Source organism: Podarcis melisellensis, assembly GCF_964234715.1.
Source record: "Podarcis melisellensis genome assembly, chromosome: 8".
NCBI lineage: Eukaryota > Metazoa > Chordata > Lepidosauria > Squamata > Lacertidae > Podarcis > Podarcis melisellensis.
The window spans coordinates 68,308,858-68,334,291 of record NC_138540.1 but is presented as its reverse complement, the minus strand read 5'-3'; the positions used below and the strand labels follow the sequence as shown (position 1 = coordinate 68,334,291).

General features: G+C 44.8%; 1 protein-coding gene across 10 annotated transcripts in view; it reads right to left on the bottom strand.

Moving 5' to 3' along the window:
- The window catches only part of PTPRU (protein tyrosine phosphatase receptor type U), a 373,235-nt gene that overhangs the window by 219,576 nt on the left and 128,225 nt on the right, over positions 1-25,434 (bottom strand). For all 10 annotated transcript variants that reach the window (XM_081920500.1, XM_081920501.1, XM_081920496.1 and 7 more), the window contains exon 2: positions 2,559-2,687. In XM_081920500.1, coding sequence (XP_081776626.1) covers positions 2,559-2,687 — 129 coding nt within the window. The remainder of the gene's footprint in view (positions 1-2,558; positions 2,688-25,434) is intronic.

The following is a 25,434-nucleotide window of genomic DNA, read 5'->3' as shown; positions in this document are numbered from 1 at the left end:
AGATAAAAGGCAGGTTAAAAGCCTTCTATAGTGATAAAGGTATATCACTGGAGATGCAATTTATCATCCTCGGCTGTCCTTGGTTCCATTTCTTGGGTCAGATGTCTTATCTCGTGAAAATAATGGAGAAAGTATAAGGCTGCTGGATTTACAGCTATGGAAACCATCCATCGCACAATGACTGGAGCCCCTTTGCTGAAAATTACTCATTTGCTTACTTTGGACTGTCATTTTGCTTTCCCCCACAATAGCTCGTGAGTGCCAAATCCACATGACAATGGCAGTGAGCACAGTGTACTCAACATTTCCGTTGTGTTATTTAGCGTGCTATTCCACTATGCTGATATATGCTTTCGTTAACCCTCAAGACTGATGGCTAGCACACTCTCTACATGGGACCACTCCCGAAGATAAATCGATGCAGAAAGCAGCTCACCATCTCCTTATAGATCTTGGGAGATGGGAACACACACATAAGAAGCACAGAATTTTAGAGTAGGAAAGTGCCTTATAGGTCATCCAGTCCAACCCTCGACTCAATGCAAGAAACTCAGTCTGGCTTATGTCAGCTGTTCTGGGCTGTCAGGTATGCTTTCAGGCCCAATTCAAGTGGGTGGAGTTAGGGATGAAAGCAGCATATAAAGACTATTAATTAATAAATAAGCAACATTCAAGCAACAGTGCCAGGGTCAGAAAATAAAATAACAATGAAGACAAACCATTGCAACAATAAACTGCAGATTGTTTCTCACTGAGACACAAGTAATTATTCAATATTAGAGAAAAGAGTTAAGTTCACACATACTATTCAAATTTAACACAGTATTACACAATCCATAAGTTCTCCAAGACTTTCAGCACGGGTTTTGAATTTTCTGTTTTGTCTGTATACATTACGAAACTTCATCAGTTGTAAGAACCTGAGAACATAAGGAGAGCCTGCTAGATCAGCCCTACGACCGATCCAGTCCAGCATCCCATTCTCACACTGGCCAACCAGATACACATGGGAAACCTGCAAACAGGACTTGGGCACAATAGCACATTCTCCCCTCCTATGGTTTCCAGCAACTGGTTTTCTGAATCATTACTACCTCTAGCTATGGAGGCAGATCATAACCATCATGGCTACTCACCGTCAATAGCCCTCACCTCCATGAATTTGCCTAATCCTCTCTTAAAGACATCTAGGTGGTGGTGTTCACTGCCTCTTGTGGGAGTGAGTTCCATAGTCTACCTATGTGCTGCATTAAGTCTGCTGTGAATACATATTTCTTCTTTTGGCCTTTACTCATGTGAGGTTGTTGGATTAGATTCTCTGTGAAGACCATTTCCCATATTTTACTGTACAATTTCAATAGAGATATGCCTTGCAAATCATTTGAAAAACTAGCTACAGATGTCCATGCTGCAATTAATGGTCAGGACCAAAAGAGCATCACCTCCAAAAATAAGCCTGTCCATCTCTTAAGTCTGGCTGAACAGATTCACTTAAAGATCCCACTTCTGTCTAAGTCCCTGTAGAACTTCTTAAAATGTAGACAAGAAAAGTAGACCACGTTAGGCTAGATGGACAAATAATCTGACCCAGCCACAATATATGACAACATCCTTTGCTCCTTATGCAGAATACTACAAAGGTTATTCTCCAAATACAGCCATTATGGAATACAGCCATACAGCCATTATGGAATAGAACAAGGCATTTCATGTAGAGAAGAAACTAATTGCTAGCTGGGGAGAATAATTGCTTGGTGTGATGTTAAAATACCCAACTGTGTAAAGGTCAAATCCTGATGACCATTAAGTCGCTTCCAGAGCAGCTCTGCTTTTTAAGACACGGTTTCCATCCAACCTCAGAAATTACCTGCATTGTAATTCCTAGATGTATGACCTTGGTGTTTTTCAAACCTTAATGCATGTATTGTTGGAACTATCTAAGCTTACCATGCAATCCATGGAGCTTTGCACATGACTGCCAAGTCCTCTTCATTATTCATCACCAATCTCTCATAGCTTTACATCATCTGCAAACTTTAATGCAGCAGCAAATTGCTCCAGATGCTTGTCAAAAACTATATATGTATATTAGAATAGAGCATAAGACCTTTTCCTTCTAACCAGGTTATGATTCAGTCTTCCCCACCCCGGTGCCCTTCAGATATTTTGGAAAACAACTGCCAACATAGTCTGACTCAGAAAAAGGCATCTTCCTATGTGTTTGTTTGCTGTTATAGACCTATTCATACTTATTGGAGAATCCCTTGACCTCACTTTGTAAAATAATACTTTCCCTCCTCTTCCCTTGGTATTCAGGTGTGTATGTGTATATACATTTCATTATTTGTTTTATTTTCTGTTGAAAGCCTCCCAGAGTAGCTGGGGCGACCCAGTCAGATAGGCAGGGTATAAGTAATGTTGTTGTTGTTGTTGTTGTTGTTGACACATACACATTTAGTTGGTCAACTGAACAAATGGACTATGGTTCATGAAAGCTGGTGCCAAATGCATTTCTTAGTCTACAAAATGCCACAAGACTCTTTCTTGTTCCAACTCACCATGAGGAAGATCAGATGTCAGGTGGGGCATGAGGTAGCTCCGGGTCAGCTGCCAATCAAAGTCATCCTCAACACCTTGGCTATACTCACACTGGTTTAAGTCCCCGTCTTCTTCAAAAGTACAGCCAGCTGTGGGATAGAGACAAAAAGAAACATTGGGGTGAAGGACAGCATATTTTCGCCAGAAAGAGAGACACAAAACAAATCTTAAGAGGACACAGAAAACATCAGAGAAAGCACACAAAGGACACAATCGATAGGTATTTCCACCGTTGAAATCCATCCTGCCTTACAGCTCTCGTTTCAATGAGCTGAAGGAGAACTTGTAGGTCATCTAGCACAAATGCAGGAAATCCAGATTTAGAGCACCGCCAACAGATGGCTGCCCAGTCTCCACCTGAGATCTACTGCTGGAAGCTGTGTGGCTCTGAATACCGGTTGTAAGGAACTACAAATGGAAAGAGTGCTGTTGCACACACTCCCAGCTTGTGGGCTTCCTAAAGGCATCTGGGTTGCCACTGTGAAAACAGGATGCAGGACTAAATGGGCCTTTGGCCTGATCCAGCAAGCCCCTTACGTTCTGATGTGGGGAACTGTTGCCTTTACACAGGGACACGGGGAGGCGGCAGTGGCAGTGGAGAGTGTCAGAGCCATCAGCATGCAAGTTAAGGGTATCTCAGTGTGCTGCCAGCGTTTCATAATTATTTCCTTGCATGGCTCATCCCAACTTCTTTTATCACTTCAATTAGCAAAGCCACCTCACCTGTCACCACTGACAGAACAGAAAATAACAACTTGGACAAAAGAGAATTTGCAAATGCTCTCCTTGCTCTCCCACCCCGTTTCCCCAAATTTAAGTTTCCCCTGCTAGTATGAAACTTGTAAAAACCCCAGCAGTCCCATCAGGTTCTAGACTCATCAAGATATTTAAAATCAAAACAGGATTCACCACAGCTAAACACTGATTAAAGGGGTGAGTATTGTAGGGCCACAAGATGTAGGGTGGGGGGAAGCAGGGAAGAGTAAAATAGTCTATATCTGGCACATATATAATGCAAATTGTTTGAACTGCTATATAAAGGACACTTGCTATGAAATAAGCCCCACTGAACATAGTAGCCCGGCTCCCCATAACACTAAGCCAAAGCATGGTTAGGTATAAACCACAAGCTACAAAAAATGTTTGTTCTTGGGCATTACCTACATAGTATATTTAAAGCACTATGGTGCCACTGTAACAGTCATGGCTTTCCCCAAAGAGTCCTGGGAACTGCCATTGTTTTAAGGGTGTGGGGAGTCTTTAGGACGGGCATAAGCAAACTCGGCCCTCCAGATGTTTTGGGACTACAACTCCCACCATCCCTAGCTAACAAGACCAGTGGTCAGGGATGATGGGAGTTGTAGTCCCAAAACATCTGGAGGGCCAAGTTTGCTTATTGCCTGCTTTAGGAGATTCCTATTCCCCTCACAGAGCTCTGTGAGAGAAACAGTGGTCTCCAGTATGAGAGCCAGTATGGTGTAGTGGTTAGGAGCGGTAGTCTTGTAATCTGGGGAACCGGGTTCAAGTCTCCGCTCCTCCACATGCAGCCGCTGGGTGACCTTGGGCTAGTCACACTTCTCTGAAGTCTCTCAGCCCCACTCACCTCACAGAGTGTTTGTTGTGGGGGAGGAAGGGAAAGGAGAATGTTAGCCGCTTTGAGACTCCTGAAGGGGAGTGAAAGGCGGGATATCAAATCCAAACTCTTCTTCTTCTTCTTCCTAACAACTCTCAGCATTTTAACACACTACAACAGATTCCCATTATTCTTTTGGGCAATGTCTGCTTAAAGGGGAATGGCACTGCTTTATAGTGTATATGTGGCCTTAGGTTACCTCTTGTAGCATGTCCAGGGGTGAGAAATCACAAGGCCAGGTTCAGACATAAAGCTAGCTCAACACACAGCTTAGATCCAGACAGCACAGCAGCAGGCTGGCCAGGGGAAGAGCAAAGAAGTGATTATTTTTTGCTGTGAATACCTGCCTGCTAACTCATACATGCTTAGCCATGCTTTGGCTAATCACTGCATGCAAATGGAATTAGCAGGACTTAAGTTTGCACAGAGGACTGTGCAGTTCTCTACTTCTGCCAGCCTGGTATACTTTTTGCTACATCACTATGCAGCAATGCTGCCTCAACCACTCTGTAATTGGATGGTTTTGCATCATGCAAAGCAGCAGCTGATATTAGCAGGCAGGCATTGTTGTTTTGAAGCACATTTCCCTTCCCTGTCCCAACTGATAGCCCACACCTATCAACATGCTAGCCAGCTACTGAAATCCATGCATGTTGACTGGTCTCACTTCTACTAGGATCATTTCAATGGTGCTCCATCTGGAGAATTTTACAGGACAGGACGACATTTAATGGGCTGAAAGCACCAACCACCCAAAGGTCTTGTTAAATGGGATACAGAGCCTTTAATGGATGAAGGTAGGGCTGACAGATGTCTAATATTTTAGGGGACTGTATTTTATTCCAGAATGTGTCATCTCTACAGAACCTTACAGACTGCCTTCCTGATTCTCACTTCCCCAATCCCTGCCCCAGGCTGCTCAGCCAACACAGACGAGATGGCTTATTTGAGAGCATCTTTTTGATCTGACTCACCTAGAGAACTGGACCAAAACCAAAACAAAACGAGCTAAGAGCAGACAATGTTGCTGCATTCTAGCACTTTGGTGAAATTGGGCTCAGGAGCCACTACTAAGCATCGATGCAGAGCTTTACATTTGCAATGAGCTTTACAGTGTTTGAGAATGTGTGCTTATCCCTCTGCATGGAAGCCTAATGTTATCTCCGCACCCCCCTCCCACAGGTTATGGTGGTCATTTTAGAATGCCATTTCAGTAAATCAGAGCATGCTTTGAGAGGGTTGTGCATGAACTGTATCTGTGTGCGCACTGCATATCTGGGAGCTTTCAAATTGGAGGAAGGAGGTGCCAAAAGGCGTGACATTGGCCACCAGATTTCAAATAGAGCAGACAACTGCATGGAGGCAGTCTATCAATGGCTACTAGACCTAGGAAGCTGCCTTTGGTCTATCTACTCCATGCACCCTGCAGATTTTTATTGTTGGGCTACAACTCACATCAGACCCTCCCACTGTGGTCAACCATCAGGTAAGATGCCAGCTGTAGTCCAAGACAACTGGAAGGTAGCAGGTTGGAGAAGACTGATCTACTCTGACTGGCTGTGACTCTCAAGGATCTCTGGCATAGGTAAATGCTGCTTGGGCTTTTCATAGAAAATGTAAAGCATAAAATCAGAAAAGATCCCCCATACCATGAGGTGCTGCCGAGTGCTGCTCACTGCAATGGGAAGCTTCCTCGCAAGAGCTTTTTTTTAATGCATTTAAGAACATTACCAATAAAGAAATGACTGCAACTTTTTTTTTAAGGAGAGGGATAATTCCTGTAGCAATCTGCAAGGTGGAAGGTTTTATGGCTCATCCTCAGCCTTGCAGAATAAAGACATTCCCAAATCCATCAAAGCCCTCTTCCCACAAGCTGTCGGAGTTCAGCAGCCGGGCTATGCTGTTCCATGCAGTGATCATATTGTGTACACACACACACACACACACACACACACACACACACACCATCTTCTATTGCCTAAGACCTCAGGATGCCAAGCCTTGAAGGGTCTGGGGTTCGATGTAAAGTGTGTGTGTGTGTGTGTGTGTGTGTGTGTGTGTGTGTAGCCTGTTAACTGGCACAGCCCAGCTTGTTGAGTGCTGACCTATTGTTCCATTAAAGCCACAGATTACAAGCAGGGCAGTGCTTCAGCAATAATTAATGCTGGCCCCCTGAGCCAACGGGAGCAGGCATATTAAGAAAGCTCTGAGCAAGCAGAATGAGCAAAGGCAAATGGCCCCTGAACGGTCCAGGCAGAACCTATTTATTATTTCGTTACTTGTTTAACAATCTCTTTCCCCTTCCCATCCCCAAGTCACACCGGTCAGCTCTGCTCACCCAAGGTCCTTTGCTGGAGTTTTAAAAAGATGCACCACCAGTTCAATATCTCCACGAGGCAATTAGCAGGCTGTTCTCCAACCCTGATGCAGCTTTGTGGCTAAAAAGAAGCAGCAAGAAATCAAGAATTGGGTGGCTAAGTGTCCCAACCTTAAAAGAGGGCAGTGCTCTCTCTGGGTTGTTTGGCTGCATTCACATGGCAGGTGATTCCATTTCCCCAATGTTGCCCTACCTGTTAGTTTATGTGCTATATTCGAGCTTTCACCTAACAGAAAAGCCATGTAAAGCTACAATACAGTGTGCTTAGTGCTTATTTCCGTGTTATTTTCAGAGACAATTAAGAGCAGCAGTGGGGAATTAGTCGCTCGCAATATGTTGTTCAACTCCAATCAGCCCTGGCCAGCTGTTCTGTTTCAGGCAGCGGTCCCTGCTGGGGAAAGGGGTCTAAGCCCAGGCCTGTCCCAGCTGGATCCCTGGAGCAAAATACTGCTCAAGTCAATATCCAGGATCTGCTGAGCAGAGTTAGGTCAGCCCAGACTCAAATTCCTCAAAGGCAGGCCAGCAAAGAGTTAAATTCCAAGTACAACAAAGTGTCAGCTTCCAGGATGGGTCAGGAAAGGGGGCCACCCTTCATGATGCCCCCACCCACATGCAAAGAGAGCTTTCATGTTGCTCCAGCAAGTTGCATACACAGACTAAGCCTTAAATAGGGTTTGGGCTTCCTTCAGGCTGTTGGCTGTTCACAATGAATTAGGCTTTCACTCTAAAAGGGGAGCCACTTGCTCTAGAATCTTTTGTCTGCAGCCACAGGGAAGCAACTGTGGAGTGTGCTAGGTTTGGAACTGGTGTCCTCAAAGTTTGAGGATGGTCTGTTCTTTCCGGTTACCAAAATTCTGAAGAAGGAAGAGCACTAAGGTGTGTTTCCAAGGTCAAATCCTGATCTAAGATACCATCTCTCTCTGGGGTCTGTTCTCTAGAAGCACTGGGGCCACCTGTGATCTAGAGGTCACTTTTAAATGCTATACACACACACACATCTGACTGGGTTTCCCCAGCCACTCTGTAGGCTCCTAACATAATATTAAAAACATGACAAAACATCAAACATTAAAAACTTCTCTAAACAGGGTTGCCTTCAAATGTCTTCAAAAGTCAGATAGTTGTTTATTTCCTTGACATCTGATGGGAGGGCGTTCCACAGGGTGGGTGCCACTACCGAGAAGGCCCTCTGCCTGGTTCCCTGTAACCTCACTTCTTGCAGGGAGGGAACCGCCAGAAGGCCCTCAGTGCTGGCCTTCAGTGTCCAGGCTGAACGATGGGGGTGGAGACGCTCCTTCAGGTATACTGGGCCAAGGCCGTTTATAAAGGTCAGCACCAACACTTTGAATTGTGCTTGGAAACGTACTAGGAGCTGCTTTCTTGAGCAAAGGTAACACAAAGGTGAGGCCAGCTTGTGCTATTCTTCTTTACTAGACTCTTCACATACACACCCCAAGAACAGCTGACCCAGCAATGTATTCAACGTTCAGTTCTGTCCATCTGCCAAGTCTGCAGAGCTGGGAGCTGTGACTTTGCTCCAGACGGCCCCAATCAAAGTGACCTAGCCCTGCGGAGAGGATGGCGCAGGCAACTGGGTATGTTCCAGCCAACAGTCTATTAATTACTTATTGGCTTCTGTTGCTCTGTGCGTCAGGCAGCTATTTTGAAAACACACATATCCATGCAAAGTCCCCTTACGCCCTAAAACGGCTTGCAAGAAGGAACAGCTTGAAGTAAGGCAGAATGGAAGTGCATAAGTACATTCACTCATGGGAGGACAAGGCAGTTCTTAGAATCATAGAAGGATGGGGGTCTCAAGGGTCATCTAGTCCCAACCCCTGCAATGAAGGAAACACAGCTAAAGAATCCCTGGCACTTGGCCATCCAACTTCTGTTGAGAAACCTTCAATGAAGGAGAGAGTCCACCACCTTCTGAGGTACTTCATTCAGCCGTCAAACAGCTCTTACCATCAGAAAGTTTTTCCTAATGTTTAGTTAGACTCTCCTTTCTTATAATGTGAATCCATTGGTTCAGATGCTTGTGAGGATACCCAGAGCTTACAGGGTTAACAGCTCAAGGGAAATGATGTCCTGTCACTCGGGTGTGTTTGTACTTTGTTATGTGAACAGTTTTTACTTTCTGTTTTGGCTGCGACAGGAGAAGCATCATGTCTTCGCTATCTCCTGGTTGTTGTTTTGCTGCTGTACAATAAAGCTTTGTAGAATAGAAGCAGCTGTTGTATGAGAGTTTTACTGCATGGCTGAGATTCCTTCCACACAGGCTGTGCAAGATACTCTGCTGTAGCTGGGAGAAGAAGGTTGGCACAGTGGAAGTGAACTGGATACCACAACAGTTCTGCTGTTCGCAGCCTTGACAGACTCTCACCGGAACAATCCTGCCCTCCAGAGCAAGAGAAAACAAGCTTGCTCCATCTTCCACAGGACAGCCCTTCAGATATTTGATGATGGCTATCCTATCACACACACACACACACACACACCCCAGTCTTCTCTTCTCCAGGCTAATGCCATACCAATAGCCATACCAGGCTAATACCATACCAATTTCCCTCAACCATTCCTCATGAGGCTTGGTTTGCATCCCCAATGACAGTGAAGAGATCTTGCTACAGTCAGCAGAGGAACAAAGCTTAACACTAGGGCAGGATATGGAATTGCTGCAACAGGAATAGCGTCTCTGAGCCCCTGCTCCTTCATTCTACAGTGGTGCCTCGCGTTACAGACGCTTCAGGTTACAGACTCTGCTAACCCAGAAATAGTACCTCAGATTAAGACCTTTGCTTCAGGATGAGAACACAAATTGTGGCGGCGGTAACAGGAGGCCCCATTAGCTAAAGTGGTACCTCAGGTTAAGAACAGTTTCAAGTTAAGAACGGACCTCCAGAACGAATTAAGTTCTTAACCAGAGGTACCACTGTATTATCTTAAAAAGCAGAGACATCACCTTGCCAACAAAGGTCCGTATAGGTAAAGCCATGGTTTTCCCAGTAGTGATGTATGGAAGTGAGAGCTGGACCATAAAGAAGGCTGATCACCAAAGAATTGATGCTTTTGAATTATGGTGCTGGAGGAGACTCTTGAGAGTCCCATGGTCTGCAAGAAGATCAAACGTATCCATTCTTAAGGAAATCAGCCCTGAGTGCTCACTGGAAGGACAGATCCTGAAGCTGAGGCTCCAATACTTTGGCCACCTCATGAGAAGAGAAGACTCCCTGGAAAAGACCCTGATGTTGGGAAAGATGGAGGGCACAAGGAGAAGGGGATGACAGAGAACGAGATAGTTGGACAGTGTTCTCGCAGCTACAAACATGAACCTGACCAAACTGCGGGAGGCAGTGGAAGACAGGAGTGCCTGGTGTGCTCTGATCCATGGGGTCACGAAGAGTCAGACACGACTAAACGACTAAACAACAACCATTGTATTCCATTCCACACATACATAAATACCAACATTAGCAAGTAGGAACTCAAATTTTATTTCTTCCACACCTGCTGAAGAGAATGGCATGCCAAAGCCATCTCTCCCTCTCCATGCAGCTTGGCAAAATATAGAAAGATAGATTCCTCACTTCACATTCTTGGAATGGATAACCACTCATTCCCCTAGGAAGCAGCTCCCTCTCTTCCTCCTTCACTCACCCCTATGTTGCAAGTCATTTGCTCGCTTGATGCAAAACCGAGAATATTTATTTCCACCTCTCAAGCGATTTGGGATAAAGGAGCCAAGCAAGTTCAGACAAACAGTACGGTGCAGTCATCTCAAATGCCAGGCCATTTGTCATTTTACAACTTATTCTAATAGAGCCAGGGCTATTAATACAATGGCTGGGATTGTGTGTGTGTTGGGGGAAGCAGCCACAATTTATTTCAAAGCCAGTAAAAGCACTTTTGGAGGTGGGGGGTGGCTGGCTATGGGAAGTGAAACATACGGCTGGATATTTGACACAGCAGAGCCAGCAGTTCAGGTTTCCATCCCCCTAAAATTAGAATTATTCTGTTCCACAGACGAAGCCATAGAATCATGAAGGCAGACCTCATTTAATACACAAACGCACCAAGAATGAACACACAACCAAATATATTCTGCATCAAGGGTGAGCAACATCTTGTCAGTTGAGAATAGGGGTGGACAATTCTGGCAATTTTGGTCTTTCTTCTTCTTCTTCTTCTTCTTCTTCTTCTTTTCTTTTCTTTTCTTTTCTTTCTTTCTTTCTTTCTTTCTTTTTTCTTTTTTGTTTGTTTGTTTGTTTTTGTTACTCCAGTCTTAAATTCAGTTCTCCACATTTCCAGGTCAGTTATTTTATACTTATATTTATATTTATTTCTAACAATGTCCCCATGAAAATTGGTCAGCTTTTTAGTGTGAATTTCTCCTAATAGGCACATTTTCGCATGCATTTTTGCCTAATGCATGCATTTTCTCAAAGCAAATTTCTGTAATGTAATGCATTTTGTACGTCATTCTCACGAATGCATACATTTATGTGTGCACTTTAGCCTAGTAGATGCATTTCCTAACACATTGCTTGGCTGAAGAGCTGCATTTAAAAAATCAGAGAAGCATAAATTCCAGTTGTCTTTGTTTGTATATTGTTTCAGAAAGTACAAATTAGGTACATGCACCTTTAACTACAAACTGCATAGGATTCCTGCTCCCATCCTAAAATAAGGGCCACATTCCCTCAGGAATAATCTGTTGGGGGGTGAGGCTCAGGCCATAAATGGGTGGAGTTTAAACCAGCAATGGGTGGGGCCAGAGCCAAAAATGGGTGTGCCACCCCTTTCCCCTTTATTTCTAACCTCCTGTAGTATCCTGGGAAAAGGGAATGACTGGCTGAAAGCCTAAACAGGAGCATTCCACACTGGAACATTTTGTTAGGCAGTTATTTTCAATGGAAGGGAAACAATTTTAAAAAAATGCAGAAAACAATGTAATTATTTATGTAGTGCAGGGTTTCCCAAACTTGGGTCTCCAGCTGTTGTTGGACTACAACTCCCATCAAACATGGGACCTTTTGCATAATAAACCATTGCACTCTTAATAGTAGTCTCGCCATCAGCAAGAAGTTTGCCTCCACCCACGGGGCCCAGCTAGCTTGCAAGAAGAAGCATGAAAACGGAAATCGGAATTGTTAAATGCACGGTAGGCACAGTCTTTGAAAGGGCTTTGTCTAGCTAAGCGTAATGCCTCCCTCCTCCCTCTTTCAGCGTTTCGGATAGGATTAGAGGCGGGAACGTCTGTCAGGAATATTAACATGACTAACAGCCACACGCTGAGCAAAGCTACTCAGACCTCAATCTTCCTAAGCAAGGCCCCCTGCCAGCTGGACGCCACCTTCGGTGCAATTTGTGAAGCACTGTGACTTAGAAAGTACTCGTTTTTAGGCTTCGGGAATGAAAAATGAATAACCTTAAGCTGTAGCACGCAAGCCCGTCCAGGTTAACTGGAAAGAAGCACCATGCCCAGGTGATAAGTCCAACTGACAACGTTGCCTCTATGACTTTGATTGCATTTTTGTCCTCTGCTTAATCAGGGAGCAAGCCCCATTGAATTCCATATGAGGACAGATGGTTGGGATGTAGTAGAGGGGGAGAAGGGCCACACCAATTGGCACTGCTCCCCCTGCACCCGGTACCCATTTGTTAAGGACGCCATGTGTTGCTGCCTCACCAAGCTCAGACTGTTCTCAGTCTGCTCCTGAACTGCCTGCCTTCTTTCCTTCAGCCAGGCCAAAGAGTATCATGGCAGCAATCAACTTTCTCTCCCTTGCCCCTGTAAAACTCAGCAGAGAGGGGGATGGAGACAAAACTGGAATTAGTTGGTTCTGCCTGGCATTGTTTCTGGTTCCATGCACTTTTGATCTGCCATCCTCACCCTCCATTGTCTCCACATTCATCAGTGAAATGGTACAAAAAATCATATTTACAAATGGATTGAAATAAGTACCTGTATACCACACACTTCAGGATAAAGTGCATTTCTAAATGCATTTGTTGAGCTAAAATACATGTGTAAATAAGTGGTCTGTGATAAAGTATTTTACCTCATCAAATGCATTTAGAAATGCACTTTATACTAAAGTGTATTATTTCTATGTATTTATACATTTTGGTACTTTCCCCCCTTTGGAGGAAGAAAGGCTGTATAAAATCCAGAGGATAATTGTCAGTTTCACTTAAAAATGAGGACCAAGTGAAATACTCCCCTCATTCACCCCTCATTTCCTCCATTATCCCTAAACGGCTTTGAAGAGTTCTACTGCTTTTAGTATGTTTGTATGTTTTAAGGGCTTTCAACCTGCTTTTATCATGGGTGTCGTTCCCTGTTAGGCTATCTTGGGAATTTGTTTGTTAGATATTTTCAAAATAAAAACATACATACTTGTGGTTGCGTGAGGCCCACCTGCCACCTCAAGTGAAACATGGCAGAAACTGCTGCTGATTGAGGGAAATAGGTGGTTTATTGTGGTTAGAAACATAGGAAACTGCCTTAAACCAAGTCAAACCAATTGGTCAAGCTACCCCGATATTATCTACACCGGCATTCTTCAACCTTGGTTGTCCAGATATGGGTGAACAACAATTCCCATCATCCACAGCCAGCTTAGCTTGATGGTCAAGGATGATGGGAGTTATAGTCCACCCCCATCTAGGAAACCAAGACTGAAGAACACTGGTCTGTGCTGAGTGACAATGGCTCTCCATGGTTATAGGTGAGGGACATTCCCAGGAGATGCCAAGGATTGAACCTGGTACCTTGTACAAGCAAAACAGGTTCATTGCCATCAAGTCCTTCCCATTTATCAGTCCTTTGAGGGTCCAGAAGGGAACCAAAGAGACAGCACAGGCATGAATAACCTCCCACTTCACAGGGCAATTTATGATGTATTGTTGCCATTCCCAAGTGGAGTATCCTGTTTAGGAATGCTGCCAGACTGCTACTTGCCACATGAAGTGCTAGCAAGGCTTTTACCAAGAAAAAAAAGAACAGAAAAAGAAGGAAGAGAAAGCCTTTGGAATCTGCTATTAACATTTCACATGTGTGAAAGGTATTAGAATGTCTTTGTGGGGTGTCACAATGCCTATTCCCCAGATAGAGCCAAAACAACAGGGGCTAAATAGTCCCATCACCATTTAGATTAGGTGAATTCACCCTCACCAAAGCAGAATTAGGTCCTGGTTCAACAGGGTTCCAGGCAAAAAAAAGGCCAACAGCTCCTTCAGGTAAATGAAGCAACAGGTGAATGCTGCAGGCCACATTCATCTGTGCTCAGGAACAGAAATTAGTCAAGCAAATACTGTATGATCCGTATTCAATCACATAGTTGTAGCTAAGTCCACAAATGACACATGATTTGGTTTGTCTGGTTTTCTTACATTGTTGATGTTTCCTTTACATTGAAATGAATGAATCTGAGTTACAAAGTTGCATAAACAGTTGCGTCAGTTATGTAAAGAGTTACATAAAAGAGCAGACAACAAGATGAATAACGTAGTATGTGACTGAACTGCAGCAGAAGGGAAACAGCTCTGACTGTGATTAATATTGGCTGGGACAGAAATCACTGCTAGGTATACCTGAGGGTAGGATGTAAAAAGGCAGTGATTTGGCTGGGGGTGGGGTGTATTTTAATGTCTTGCAATTCCCCAGACAGCAAAACATAGTTATTTAGTAACACAATATATATACTGCTCACTAGAAGAAAAGACTTCTTTGCAGTTTATAGTAGATAGTCCAACATATTCATTAAAACCACTAATAAAAAGCATTAAACAATAAAATATAAGATCACAAATTTTAAAACACTTGTAGTTGCTAAAATAATGTGCTAAAACTAATTGTCTAAGCAGACTTGCAGGACACTGCAGGGCATTTGAGGAAATGTACGGACTTCCCAATCAGAAGTCGGCTCCTGTTGCTTGGTCCCTGCTCCTGCCAACCTAGCAGTTCGAAAGCATGTCAAAGTACAAGCAGATAAATAGGTACCGCTCCAGAGGGAAGGTAAATGGTGTTTCCGTGCACTGCTCTGGTTCACCAGAAGTGGCTTAGTCATGCTGGCCACATGACCCAGAAGCTGTACGCCGGCTCCCTCGGCCAATAAAGCGAGATGAGCACCGCAACCCCAGAGTCAGCCGCAACTGGACCTAATGGTCAGGGGCCCCTTTACCTTTACATGGTCAGTGCTCAGGAGCCCTACTGTGGGGCCCTAGCAGCTGCCCCAGGATGCCAGGCACTGATGCCGACTCACTACTCAACTCTTAGGAGAATTGGGAGGCTTCTTCAATCCCAAGCACAATTTCAAGAGGTACATTATCTCTCTCATGCACACACATATACACAAGGACTTTTTAAGTCAAGGGTTTGAGAGCTTTCATCTGAGGACTAAGTTCAACCTGTGGTCAGCAGCCCACATTCACAGCCCAGTGGTGTCTGGTGCCCATTGGAACTGGTAGGGCAACAAGCATGGTGACCAAGGGTAGGTGGAGCCAGACCAATGGCAGATGGAGCTACCAACCTGCACTAACACAGCCCCTTTGCAAGCTCTTTCCTCTACTAGGTACTGAATCTACTTCTGCTACATCACAAATGTTCCACGAAATTCTGGTGCCTTGCTCGCCTTGAAGTAGAGTCACCATTAAAAGCAAAAAATAAAAAAATAAATGCTTCCCTAGTTTTAACAATGCACGTTGTTCAGCTCTGCCTGTAGCTACTGGACAAGATTATCAAGGGACACAACCTCATTCTGTCAGTGCTGAAGACCATTATTATTATTTTAAAATATTGGCCACTGTAAGAAGCAGAAGATGCTGAGCTGGTGTGACACAAGACTTTATTCCAACTGAGTGGCAAAAGGCAGATTTCAATAGATTGCAGCTGCCAGGAAACTCTTGCCGATATTAACAGAAGAAAGTTTAAAACGCTGTGAGTAATTTTACAGAGAGCCAACGGGACTATCCACTCATTTGCTTTGAAGCTGAGTCTACAGAAACACAGCACTCTTCCACCAGTACTGTAGGAGCTCTGAGCAGAAAGCTGCATTCTCAAGTCAGACAGGAGTGTCAAACTACTCCCAGAGTAGAGATGGAAGAAAAATTAAACTCAGTTTGCATTTAAAGGTGAACTCATCTAATTTGCCCTCTCCAAAACTATATATGATTTATTTACCGACCTTCATCATAAGATCTCAGGGTGGTTCACAGATACTAGCCAAAATGTAGCCATCTTTCAAAATTCACAGACTCTCGATTATTTCAGAACAACATTTATACCAAATCAGAAATGTGTTTATTAGGAGAAATCCACACTAAAATGTTGGTGAGTTTTCATGACAAATCACAATACAAACATGGAACCCTGAATTTAATATTGGAAAGATGAGAAATGCAGGGAACCAAAAATGACTTATTTGTCCATCTTTGAAGAGAACCCAGTTTTGAACCCTGGAGAGCCACTACCAGTCTGTGTAAATCAGGGTTCTTCAACTGTGGTGGGATCCCCAGATGATGGGATCACCAGTGAGCACTGGCTGAATTAGGACATAATATTCAAGTGGAAGATTGGGAAAGGTCATGGAAATCGGATTTGAAATTTACAGCATGTTGTACACTGAAAGAAAAATATATTAAAATGATGTACCAGTGGTATTTGACTCCTACTAAGTTAGCAAAAATGTATAAGACAAGTTCAAATATATGCTGGAACTGTAAAGAAAAAGAAAGTACTTTTTATCATATGTGGTGGACTTGTAAGGTAATGAAAGCTTTCTGGGAGATGATATATAATGAAATGGGGGAAAAATGCTTAAAATAACTTTTGTTAAGAAACCAGAAGCCTTTTTATTAGGAATTACAGGTACCGACATACCAAACTCTTCATGTATGGAACAACAGCCACCCGAATGCTAGTAGCCCAGAGATTGAAAGAAGACAAAGTCCCTACCAGAGAGCAATGGCAAACCAAGCTGATGGACTATGCCGAGATGGCAAAACTGACTGGAAAACTCAGAAACCAAGAGGATAAAAACTTTACAAAAGAATAGGTGGAAATTATAAGTTATTTAGGAGACCACAGTAAGCAGATGGAAACAAGAGCAGGGGTTTTGTTTCACTTGTAGTGCAAAAATCACTATGGATAATATGGTTTGATAGAAAAACTGGAGTATGGATGAATATGCAGTTGTAGTTACAGATAGGTAGCCGTGTTGGTCTGCCATAGTCAAAACAAAAAAAAATTCCTTCCAGTAGCACCTTAAAGACCAACTAAGTTAGTTCTTGGTATGAGCTTTCGTGTGCATGCACACTTCTTCAGATACACTGAAACAGAAGTTGCCGACAAACATATCTACATGCCTCTAGCTACCATCCCAAACATACCAAACAGTCCATTGTATATAGCCAGGCACTACGTTACAGCCGTATCTGTTCCAATTCTACAGACAGAGACTCTCACCTAAGAGATCTACAGCAAACTTTTTTAGAACTAAAATACCCAACAGATGAAGTTAGACAACAGATCAACAGAGCCAGACTGATACCCAGAGAGAACTTGCTGCAAGACAGACCCAAAAAAGAAAATAACAGAACACCTCTAGTCATCACATACAGCTCCCAAGTTAAAACAGTACAACGCATCATCAGAGATCTACAACCTCTCCTGGACAATGACAGTTCTCTTTCTCAAGCTCTGGGAGGAAGACCTTTCATTGCCTACAGACAGCCACCCAATCTTAAACAGCTCCTAACCCACAATAATACTACAACCAGACTTAACACGGACAATGGCACCAGAGCCTGCAAAAAACCCAGATGCCAACTTTGCTGCCACATACACCCGGACAACACCATTACTGGCCCCAACAACATCACACATACCATCTCGGGACTATTTAATTGCTCATCGTCTAACATTGTGTATGCCATCAAATGCCAACAGTGTCCTTCAGCTCTCTATATTGGACAAACAGGCCAAACCTTACGCCAAAGAATAAACGGACATAAATCTGACATCAGGAATCACAAGACAGAGAAACCAGTAGGAGAACACTTCAACCTCCCAGGACATTCTATGCAGTTGTAGATGTTTAAAATGGGGGGGGTCCCAAGATTTGATGGGAATTGTAGCCCAACAACTTTTGGGGACCAAAGGCTGATGGCAGACAGTGCACTTTGGCAGACAGTACCATTGTAGATGAGCCAATGGTCTGACTGGTGAAAAGACAGCTTTCTTTGTTCCTATGTGTGGTTCTGTTTTATGTTTGCACATGGAGTATTCTAGAGAACAGGAGTTATGGGTTTCCCCTTGCAGTAAATTACATGTGACCCAGAATTTAGGCAGTGAAATCCATGTGTCCCAGAATTTCTGGAATTTCTGAATCTCATCAGGATGTCAGAGAGATAACCTGGCACCAGGGGCAAAGCATGGGGTCTTCCCCTTAGACCACTCCCATCAATGTGGTCAGCAGGAAGCAAGTCTAGGAACCATCAGTATAATAAATGTATTTCATAGTTTGACACGTAGCATTTAATGATGATAAAATTCATTCATAACCACGAATACCAATTCACTAGATAAGCAAATGGTAAGCAAATGGTGTGTCTATGGCTTTTAATGGATTTATCTACTTTATCTAACCTACTTTACTGGCATGCAAGAAGAATCTCCTACAATCTCAGGAAATTGCAAACCATCATAGTATCTATAAACATTATTTATGATTATTAAAAATGAAGAACAGAAATTATCATTCACATACTCTCAACAAAATGTCTTTTATTAAAGTAATTAATGAATCATCAGATTCTTAAACAGGGAGCCGACTTGAATTACTTCTTCCATGCTTTCATTCTGGTGATGCTGTTCTTTAAATTGTCAAAAAAGATTTGCCTAGCAAGCTCACATTCTGCTGACAGCATAATAAGGTGGTTAAGCCTTTGTTGCCCTGTGGCAGATCTTAAGCAATTACTTTGCCACAGAGATTAGTAACCCCCGGCCTGCAGGCTAGACTGAGCCCATTGCTGAATTGCATCCAGCTCCCATGTTCCATTGGACACCCGTACCTCAGCCCACCCATAGGAAAACACAAAGCTGATTTATGGAGAGTTGGTCCTTTGGTTAATCTAGTCTGGGGTTCTGGACAGGGGTTTTCCCCAGCCTTACTTGGAGATTCCAGGGATTGAATGTGGGTCCTTCTACCATTGAGCTACAGCCCTTCCCAACTATAGACAAGGTCAACTTCACATCTGAACAAAACAATGTTAACCGTTTCTGAAGCTTGGGAGGGAAGGAGGCTGTATGGGCCTACAAAGCTTTGACTCCCACAAACACCCACTTTGGCCTCTCTTCTGAACCTCTCTCCATCAGATCCTCATACTTAGCCTCTCTTTTCTAATACATCAAAGAGCCAGTTCCATGGATGACTGGCTCAGCTGAGCAGATGTGTTGCCTGGAGAAGGTCAACAGGAATTAATCCCAGATGTCTCAGGTTCAAAGCATGAGGCATCATGTGCAATGGTGGAGGAACCCTCTCTGGCACCTGAGGCGGGACGTCGAGGGGCAGAGTGAACCGCCCGGTGGTGCACGCTGTAATGGTTCTAGGGGTTGCTCGTGCATAAGTTGCCGCCACTCCTGGCTAGGTTACCTGGTTGAACCCTTTCTGTCTGGACAGCCCTTCACTTCGTGGCTGTCTCAGTCACTGGCAGAATCCGTCAGTGGGCGTTTCTTGAACTTCTTCCAGCAAAGAAGTTCTTTGACGCCAAATCTCCTCCTACTCTCCCTCCACGGAAGTCTTCTGCGCAGGGAGGGTGTGGGCAGCGGAGGACCTGTGCTCTCCCCACTGGTCTCCAGTGAAGAGTCCTGGAGCCTCCTCTCAGATTCCCCCATCTGCCCCCCTTCTCCACTGGTGTTACGCTGATTTCCTTCCCCAGCAGATGGGCTGCCTCTCTCCCTACTGGGACCCTCTCCGGCATCCCTCTGGAGCCTTCCCTCTGCCTCTGGCTCCGATGGCAGTTCCCTGACACACGCACAGCGTTCGTACAGACTGCATGCACATACGGAATGCACACGTGCAGCAGCCTGCCGCGCATGTGCACTCTGTACAGGATGCCACACATGCACACTCCGTACGGGGTGCCACTCACGCACATGGTCCATACAGGTGTCCGTACAGGCTGCCGCTTGCACATGTGTGGCATCCCATATGGAGTGCGCATGCACGGCAGCCTGTACGGTTGCCGTGTGAGAGGCAGCCCGTATGGACGCCCGTATGGATGCTGTGCGAGAGAGGTAGCCCATACAGACGCCACGCAAGTGGCACCCATACTGACTGTGTCGCCCTCTGCCGCTCTACAGCTGGGGGAGGCAGGGGCCATCTTGTCACACACACACACCCCAGAGTGGCACCCTGAGTGAACCGCCCCCCACTTTGTACGCCCCGATCATGTGTATCCCTGTCCAACTTTTTCTGATGCAAAACCAGGGTGTGCATCTTCCAGGACCTGTTCCCAAGCGAGTCACGGGACCCATGCCTCACTTTTGCCCCCCAAAAGCACTTGGGGGCGAGATCTCATGCAGCACCCAAAACCTTCTGGGAACTTGGAAGGTATACAGGTGTTGCTGGGGAGGGGACCCTGTTTAATACCCTGGAGAGCCACTGCCAGTACTAGTAGACAATTCTGGGCTACATGGATCAGTAAACTGATGTAGTATAGTTCTTATGTTCTTAAAGCTCCTGACATTTCTAACAGGAGAACAAAATGCAAAGACAGCTGTCCTGGGAACTATTTATATCAACCTGTTTTCTGTTAAAGGCACCATCCCCTCAGGGAATGTATATGTCACGGGGTACATACTAGTTGAAGTTGGTGGTGGAGTCAGAGAAGAGTTTGGATTTGATATCCCGCTTTATCACTACCCTAGGGAGTCTCAAAGCGGCTTACATTCTCCTTTCCCTTCCTCCCCCAGAACAAACACACTGTGAGGTGAGTGGGGCTGAGAGACTTCAAAGAAGTGTGACTGGCCCAAGGTCACCCAGCAGCTGCATGTGGAGGAGCAAAGACGCGAACCCGGTTCCCCAGATTACGAGTCTATCGCACTTAACCATTAAGTGGTTCTCCAGTGTGGCAAAGGTGGGTGGGCAACCCCTTTTTCCTTTGTGTCCTCTCCTCACTTTTTTATGCTAGCCCCTCCCCCCCCCTTGTGTCCTTCCTCACCACCCACATGAAATTGGGCCAAGAGAAGTAGTACTGGAGAATTCTGGCAAAAACAGACACGAGAGCTGAAATTTCTGGTGTTCATTCCTTCATCCCATGTCTGGAACGGAAATCAATGCAGCAGATGTTATCCATATTCATGGTTGTTGCAGCTTTCTGCACACAAAAGATACCCAACCGAATTGTTTGCTCCCATCTGCATTGTGTTTCCTTTGCACCGAAATGAATCGGCTGGGATAATGTAATGACAATGTAACTCATGTAATTTATGTAACAAATTAACTTCACCACAGCGGGAAGATGAAGTGCAGTGGAACAGAAACAGCCCTGCAAGTGATGAATGCAAAGTGGAATGGAAAATGATGCTCTCTTACATCCCTAATCAAGGGCTAAATGAAATTGAATTGAGGGCCGTATGCAGCCCTAGGGCCCCAGGTTAATCACCTATGCTAGTTTACACCTATGCTCAGCTGAAATCAGAGCTAATTCTCTCCCCCCCCACACACACACACACATCCACAAATACCCTTTTGTCTAAAGTCTAAAGTGCAGTCTTTCTGAGGTAGGGGCACAAGCATCTCACTGTCTAAAAAAAGTTTTCCCAGGAAGGTAATATCTCTTCTCCTTGCCTCCTAAGCCACCTTCAGTAAAGAAGAAGAGGGAAAGTCTTCCACCTCCATTTCAAAAATTTACCAAAGCCTGCCATTTGTCCTAATATCCTGCCATAATAAAACAATTTTGACTGGTGACCAGCAGAAGCTTAAAATGCAATTATGTGGAAGGGGTTATTTCGTCGCCCCACAGACACAGCTGTCTGAGCCAATCCATCTCCTCCCGCTGGACAGGTTTAGTGTTATTGCTTTTTATGCACAAGGCCTTCAGTCTTTTCTCGCTCTGCCGTCAGTCTCCGAAAGAGGATCCAAGCTCCGCATAGGCTGCTTCATCTTAATGACAAATTTGACCGTCATCTGTATACCCCGCCCCTGCCCCCACCCAAATAAAAGCAGCTTTGAAAACCGCTCCTTTGTCAGATGGGCGTAGTGAACATGCAGAGTGCTATTGCACAAAGCACATGGAGGGCATGGCCTGAAATTTGTGCTCACTGAATCAGGCCTGTGGCTCATCTAGTGCAGCATCCTGATCTCACAGTGGCCAACCTGATGCCTGTGGGAAGAAGCCCACGAGCAGGATCTGAGCACAAGAGCACTCTCCTCTCCTGTGGTTTTACAGCAACTGTTATTCGAAAGTATGACTGCCTCCAGCCATGAAAGCAGAGAATAGCCAACATCACCACAAACTGGCTTACAAGTATAAAACCAAATTTACTAGAATAATAGCTAGAATAGAGATAGACTTGTAACCATTCAAACAACAAACATACTAAGGTCCCATATGCAAGACAAAGCCCGGAGATACTGTAAACATGGAGTGGATAAATGTATAACTCTATCTTAGCAAGTTACATGTGCAGTAAACGTTATACAGACTGGATAAATGAACCGTTCAACAAGTAGCACGTGAAAAAGTTTTTCAAAGCTGTTTTTCAAAGATTGAACTAGATGAGATGTTCTTCAGTGGGTCTTGAGTTGGAAACACAAAGCCATATGCATGGATCAATGACAGGGAGACAAATAAAAACCACCACCCTGGTGAGAATAACGCAAGTGGGCAAAAGGAGACCTGTTCTCCAGATATATTACAGGTTCCGCTACACGCTTCATCAGTCCAAAAAGCCAGTCATACAAAACGATTTGCTCAGGATAAAGAACATATTCACTGGTATGTATATAACTTAGCAGAGAATGGCCTCCATGGTAAGCAGGCAATCATAGCCTTATTCTCCATGAATTTGTTTAATCTTCTTCTGAAGCCATCCATGGCGATCAACACACACAACCAAGACTTTGAAAGGCAAACAGGTTCCCCATCCCTGACTTAAACCATCAGTCATTTCCTAGACCAGTGCCAAAGCAACATTCCTAGCCTATCAGTGAGTCTGGTTTCCAGCCTGATTGGGCATCCAGCTCACATCCTGACCAGCTACCTTGATCTTGTCCATTTCCAGGCTGCCCCTGGCAAGACCCAGCATGGAACAGGAAAAAGCGACATGCCAGAGGTCACATGAGTAGCAAGTAGAAATGAACTTTTCCGTCTTGAGTGCCACCTTGGGTGGGTACCAGAAGACTGTCCCCACAGCTGCCTGCCACATCCCTTTTCCAAGCCAGGAACATTCTCTTGATCAAAAGGAACCAGGCTAGTGTACAAGGACGGGCATATTTTCAGAAGCAAAGACTAATGGCCCACGTTTCTGCTAATGCCAGTCTCTAAGCAGGCCCTGTACAGAAGGCAGTTTTGCAAGCACTGTGGGTTGCTGCTACATACATAGTTAGGAACTGCTATAGGAGTGCTAATCCACTCTAGGACACTCCAAGGACTAAACTGTGCTTTAAATAGAGTGGGGGGGGGAGGCTGAAAAAATGACACTGTCAACCAGCAGCTACCTTTGGCAAGCAGTTAGGCAAACAGGGGTACTAATGGCTTCTGTGTGATCAACCTGAGTGAGGGAAACACGGAACGGAACTGCTGAGTTAGGAAAGCAATAGATAATTCAACTCCATTCCTGCCCAAAGTGCTCTCACGTGGCCTATGCTACGCTTGCCATTGTCTTTTGGGTCCCACATTGCAGCATAGAAGCCCTTTGCATGCAGTGGTGTTAGGGATGGAGAAGAAGTTCCAAACTCTCAAATTCAAACTTCCTGAAACAATTCGCGAACCGAAAGGCAGCAATCTTTCAAAAGTCAGATGTCTCTGAATTATGTGCTACATTAGTATATGACATTGAGAACGTAAGAAGAGCCTGCTGAATCAGGCCAACTGCCTATCTAGTTCCAGCATCCTTTTCTCACAAGGGTCAACCAGATGCCTATGGGTAGTGTCAGATGTCTGTTGCGGTTGCTCAAGAGTAACCAGGCAGGACTCCAAACCTGTCTTTTACAGGCTTTATTTTGGTGCAAACTATTTACAGTGAGAAGGGACGCAGGTGGCGCTGTGGGTTAAAGCCTCAGCGCCTAGGACTTGCCGATCGAAAGGTCGGCGGTTCGAATCCCTGTGGCGGGGTGCGCTCCCACTGCTCGGTCCCAGCGTCTGCCAACCTAGCAGTTTGAAAGCACCTCCGGGTGCAAGTAGATAAATAGGGACCGCTTACTGGCGGGAAGGTAAACGGCGTTTCCGTGTGCGGCTCTGGCTCGCCAGAGCAGTGATGTCACGCTGGCCACGTGACCCGGAAGTGTCTTCGGACAGCGCTGGCCCCTGGCCTCTTAAGTGAGATGGGCGCACAACCCCAGAGTCTGTCAAGACTGGCCCGTACGGGCAGGGGTACCTTTACCTTTACCTATTTACAGTGAAGAACATCATAAGCTCATGTCAGGCTCAATCGCTAGCAGAATCCGGGAGTGGTCTTTTTTTGTACCTCCCCCAACATAAAAGTTTTGTTACCCCAACCGTTTCCGCCCCTCCCTGCGTCTCAGACTACTGCGCAGGATGGGCAATGGCAAAGGTGAGCTTCCCTCCTCTCCAGCTTGCTCAGGAGTGGTGTTAAGGCTCTCACTAGCATCCTCTGGTCCTTGCACCTCTTCTCCACTAGAGGTGGGGCTTTCCTCCTCCCTGGAAGAGGAACTGCTTTGCAAGATTGTCGGAGGCTCCCTGTAACACAACTGCCCTTCTATTTCTCGCCTCTGAGCCAATGGCAGTTGCCTGACAGGTAGCAACTGCTATTTGAAAACGTGGCTTCCTCCAGTTGTGGAGGCAGAACATAGCCATCATGGCCTGTAGCCATCTTCTCAAGTTTATCCAGTCCTCTTTTAAAGCCATGTAAGCAGCATTCATTCTGATTTATTGTGGTGTGCTCCCATTAATCTTCCCATTAATCATCAACCATTTTTCAGTGCATTTTTCCATCACTTTCTTAACCACAAAAAGTCCCTTTCTTTTTAAAAAAGTGGATGTGTTGCACTTTCGGGACACTTTAATTGCACAAAGCTACATTACCCAGCATGCATTTGAATCCCTTCTATAAAACTCTGACAGTCTAGAGGCGCTCTCAAAAATGTATTTATTTATTTGTTGCAACAATTTTATATACGGCTTAATTATAATCACCTGTAAGCAGTGCACAAGAAACTCGATGCAATGAAAATTTAAATGAGTTATATCTAAGAAATCAGAATTCAGTTATAATGGCTGCTGGAGGAGAAGGAAGGAAGGAAGGAAGGAAGGAAGGAAGGAAGGAAGGAAGGAAGGAAGGAAGGAAGGAAGGAAGGAAGGACAACAACAACAACAACAACGTATTCAGTCAGCAACAGAAGTTCAGCAGGGATGACCTCAACTGGAAGGAAGTTCCATCAAATTTGGCCCACAATACCAGATGCATGGCTCCCAGTAGACATAAGCTACCCATCTATGGGGGACCAATCACAGTGACCTCCAAATTACATACCTGCACCTTTATAGGGAAGGCAACTCAACCCGAATGGGCTACCCTGCCTAGTTCTCAGACCTGGGAACCTTCTACCCAAAAGGCCATAAGACCTCAGTGATC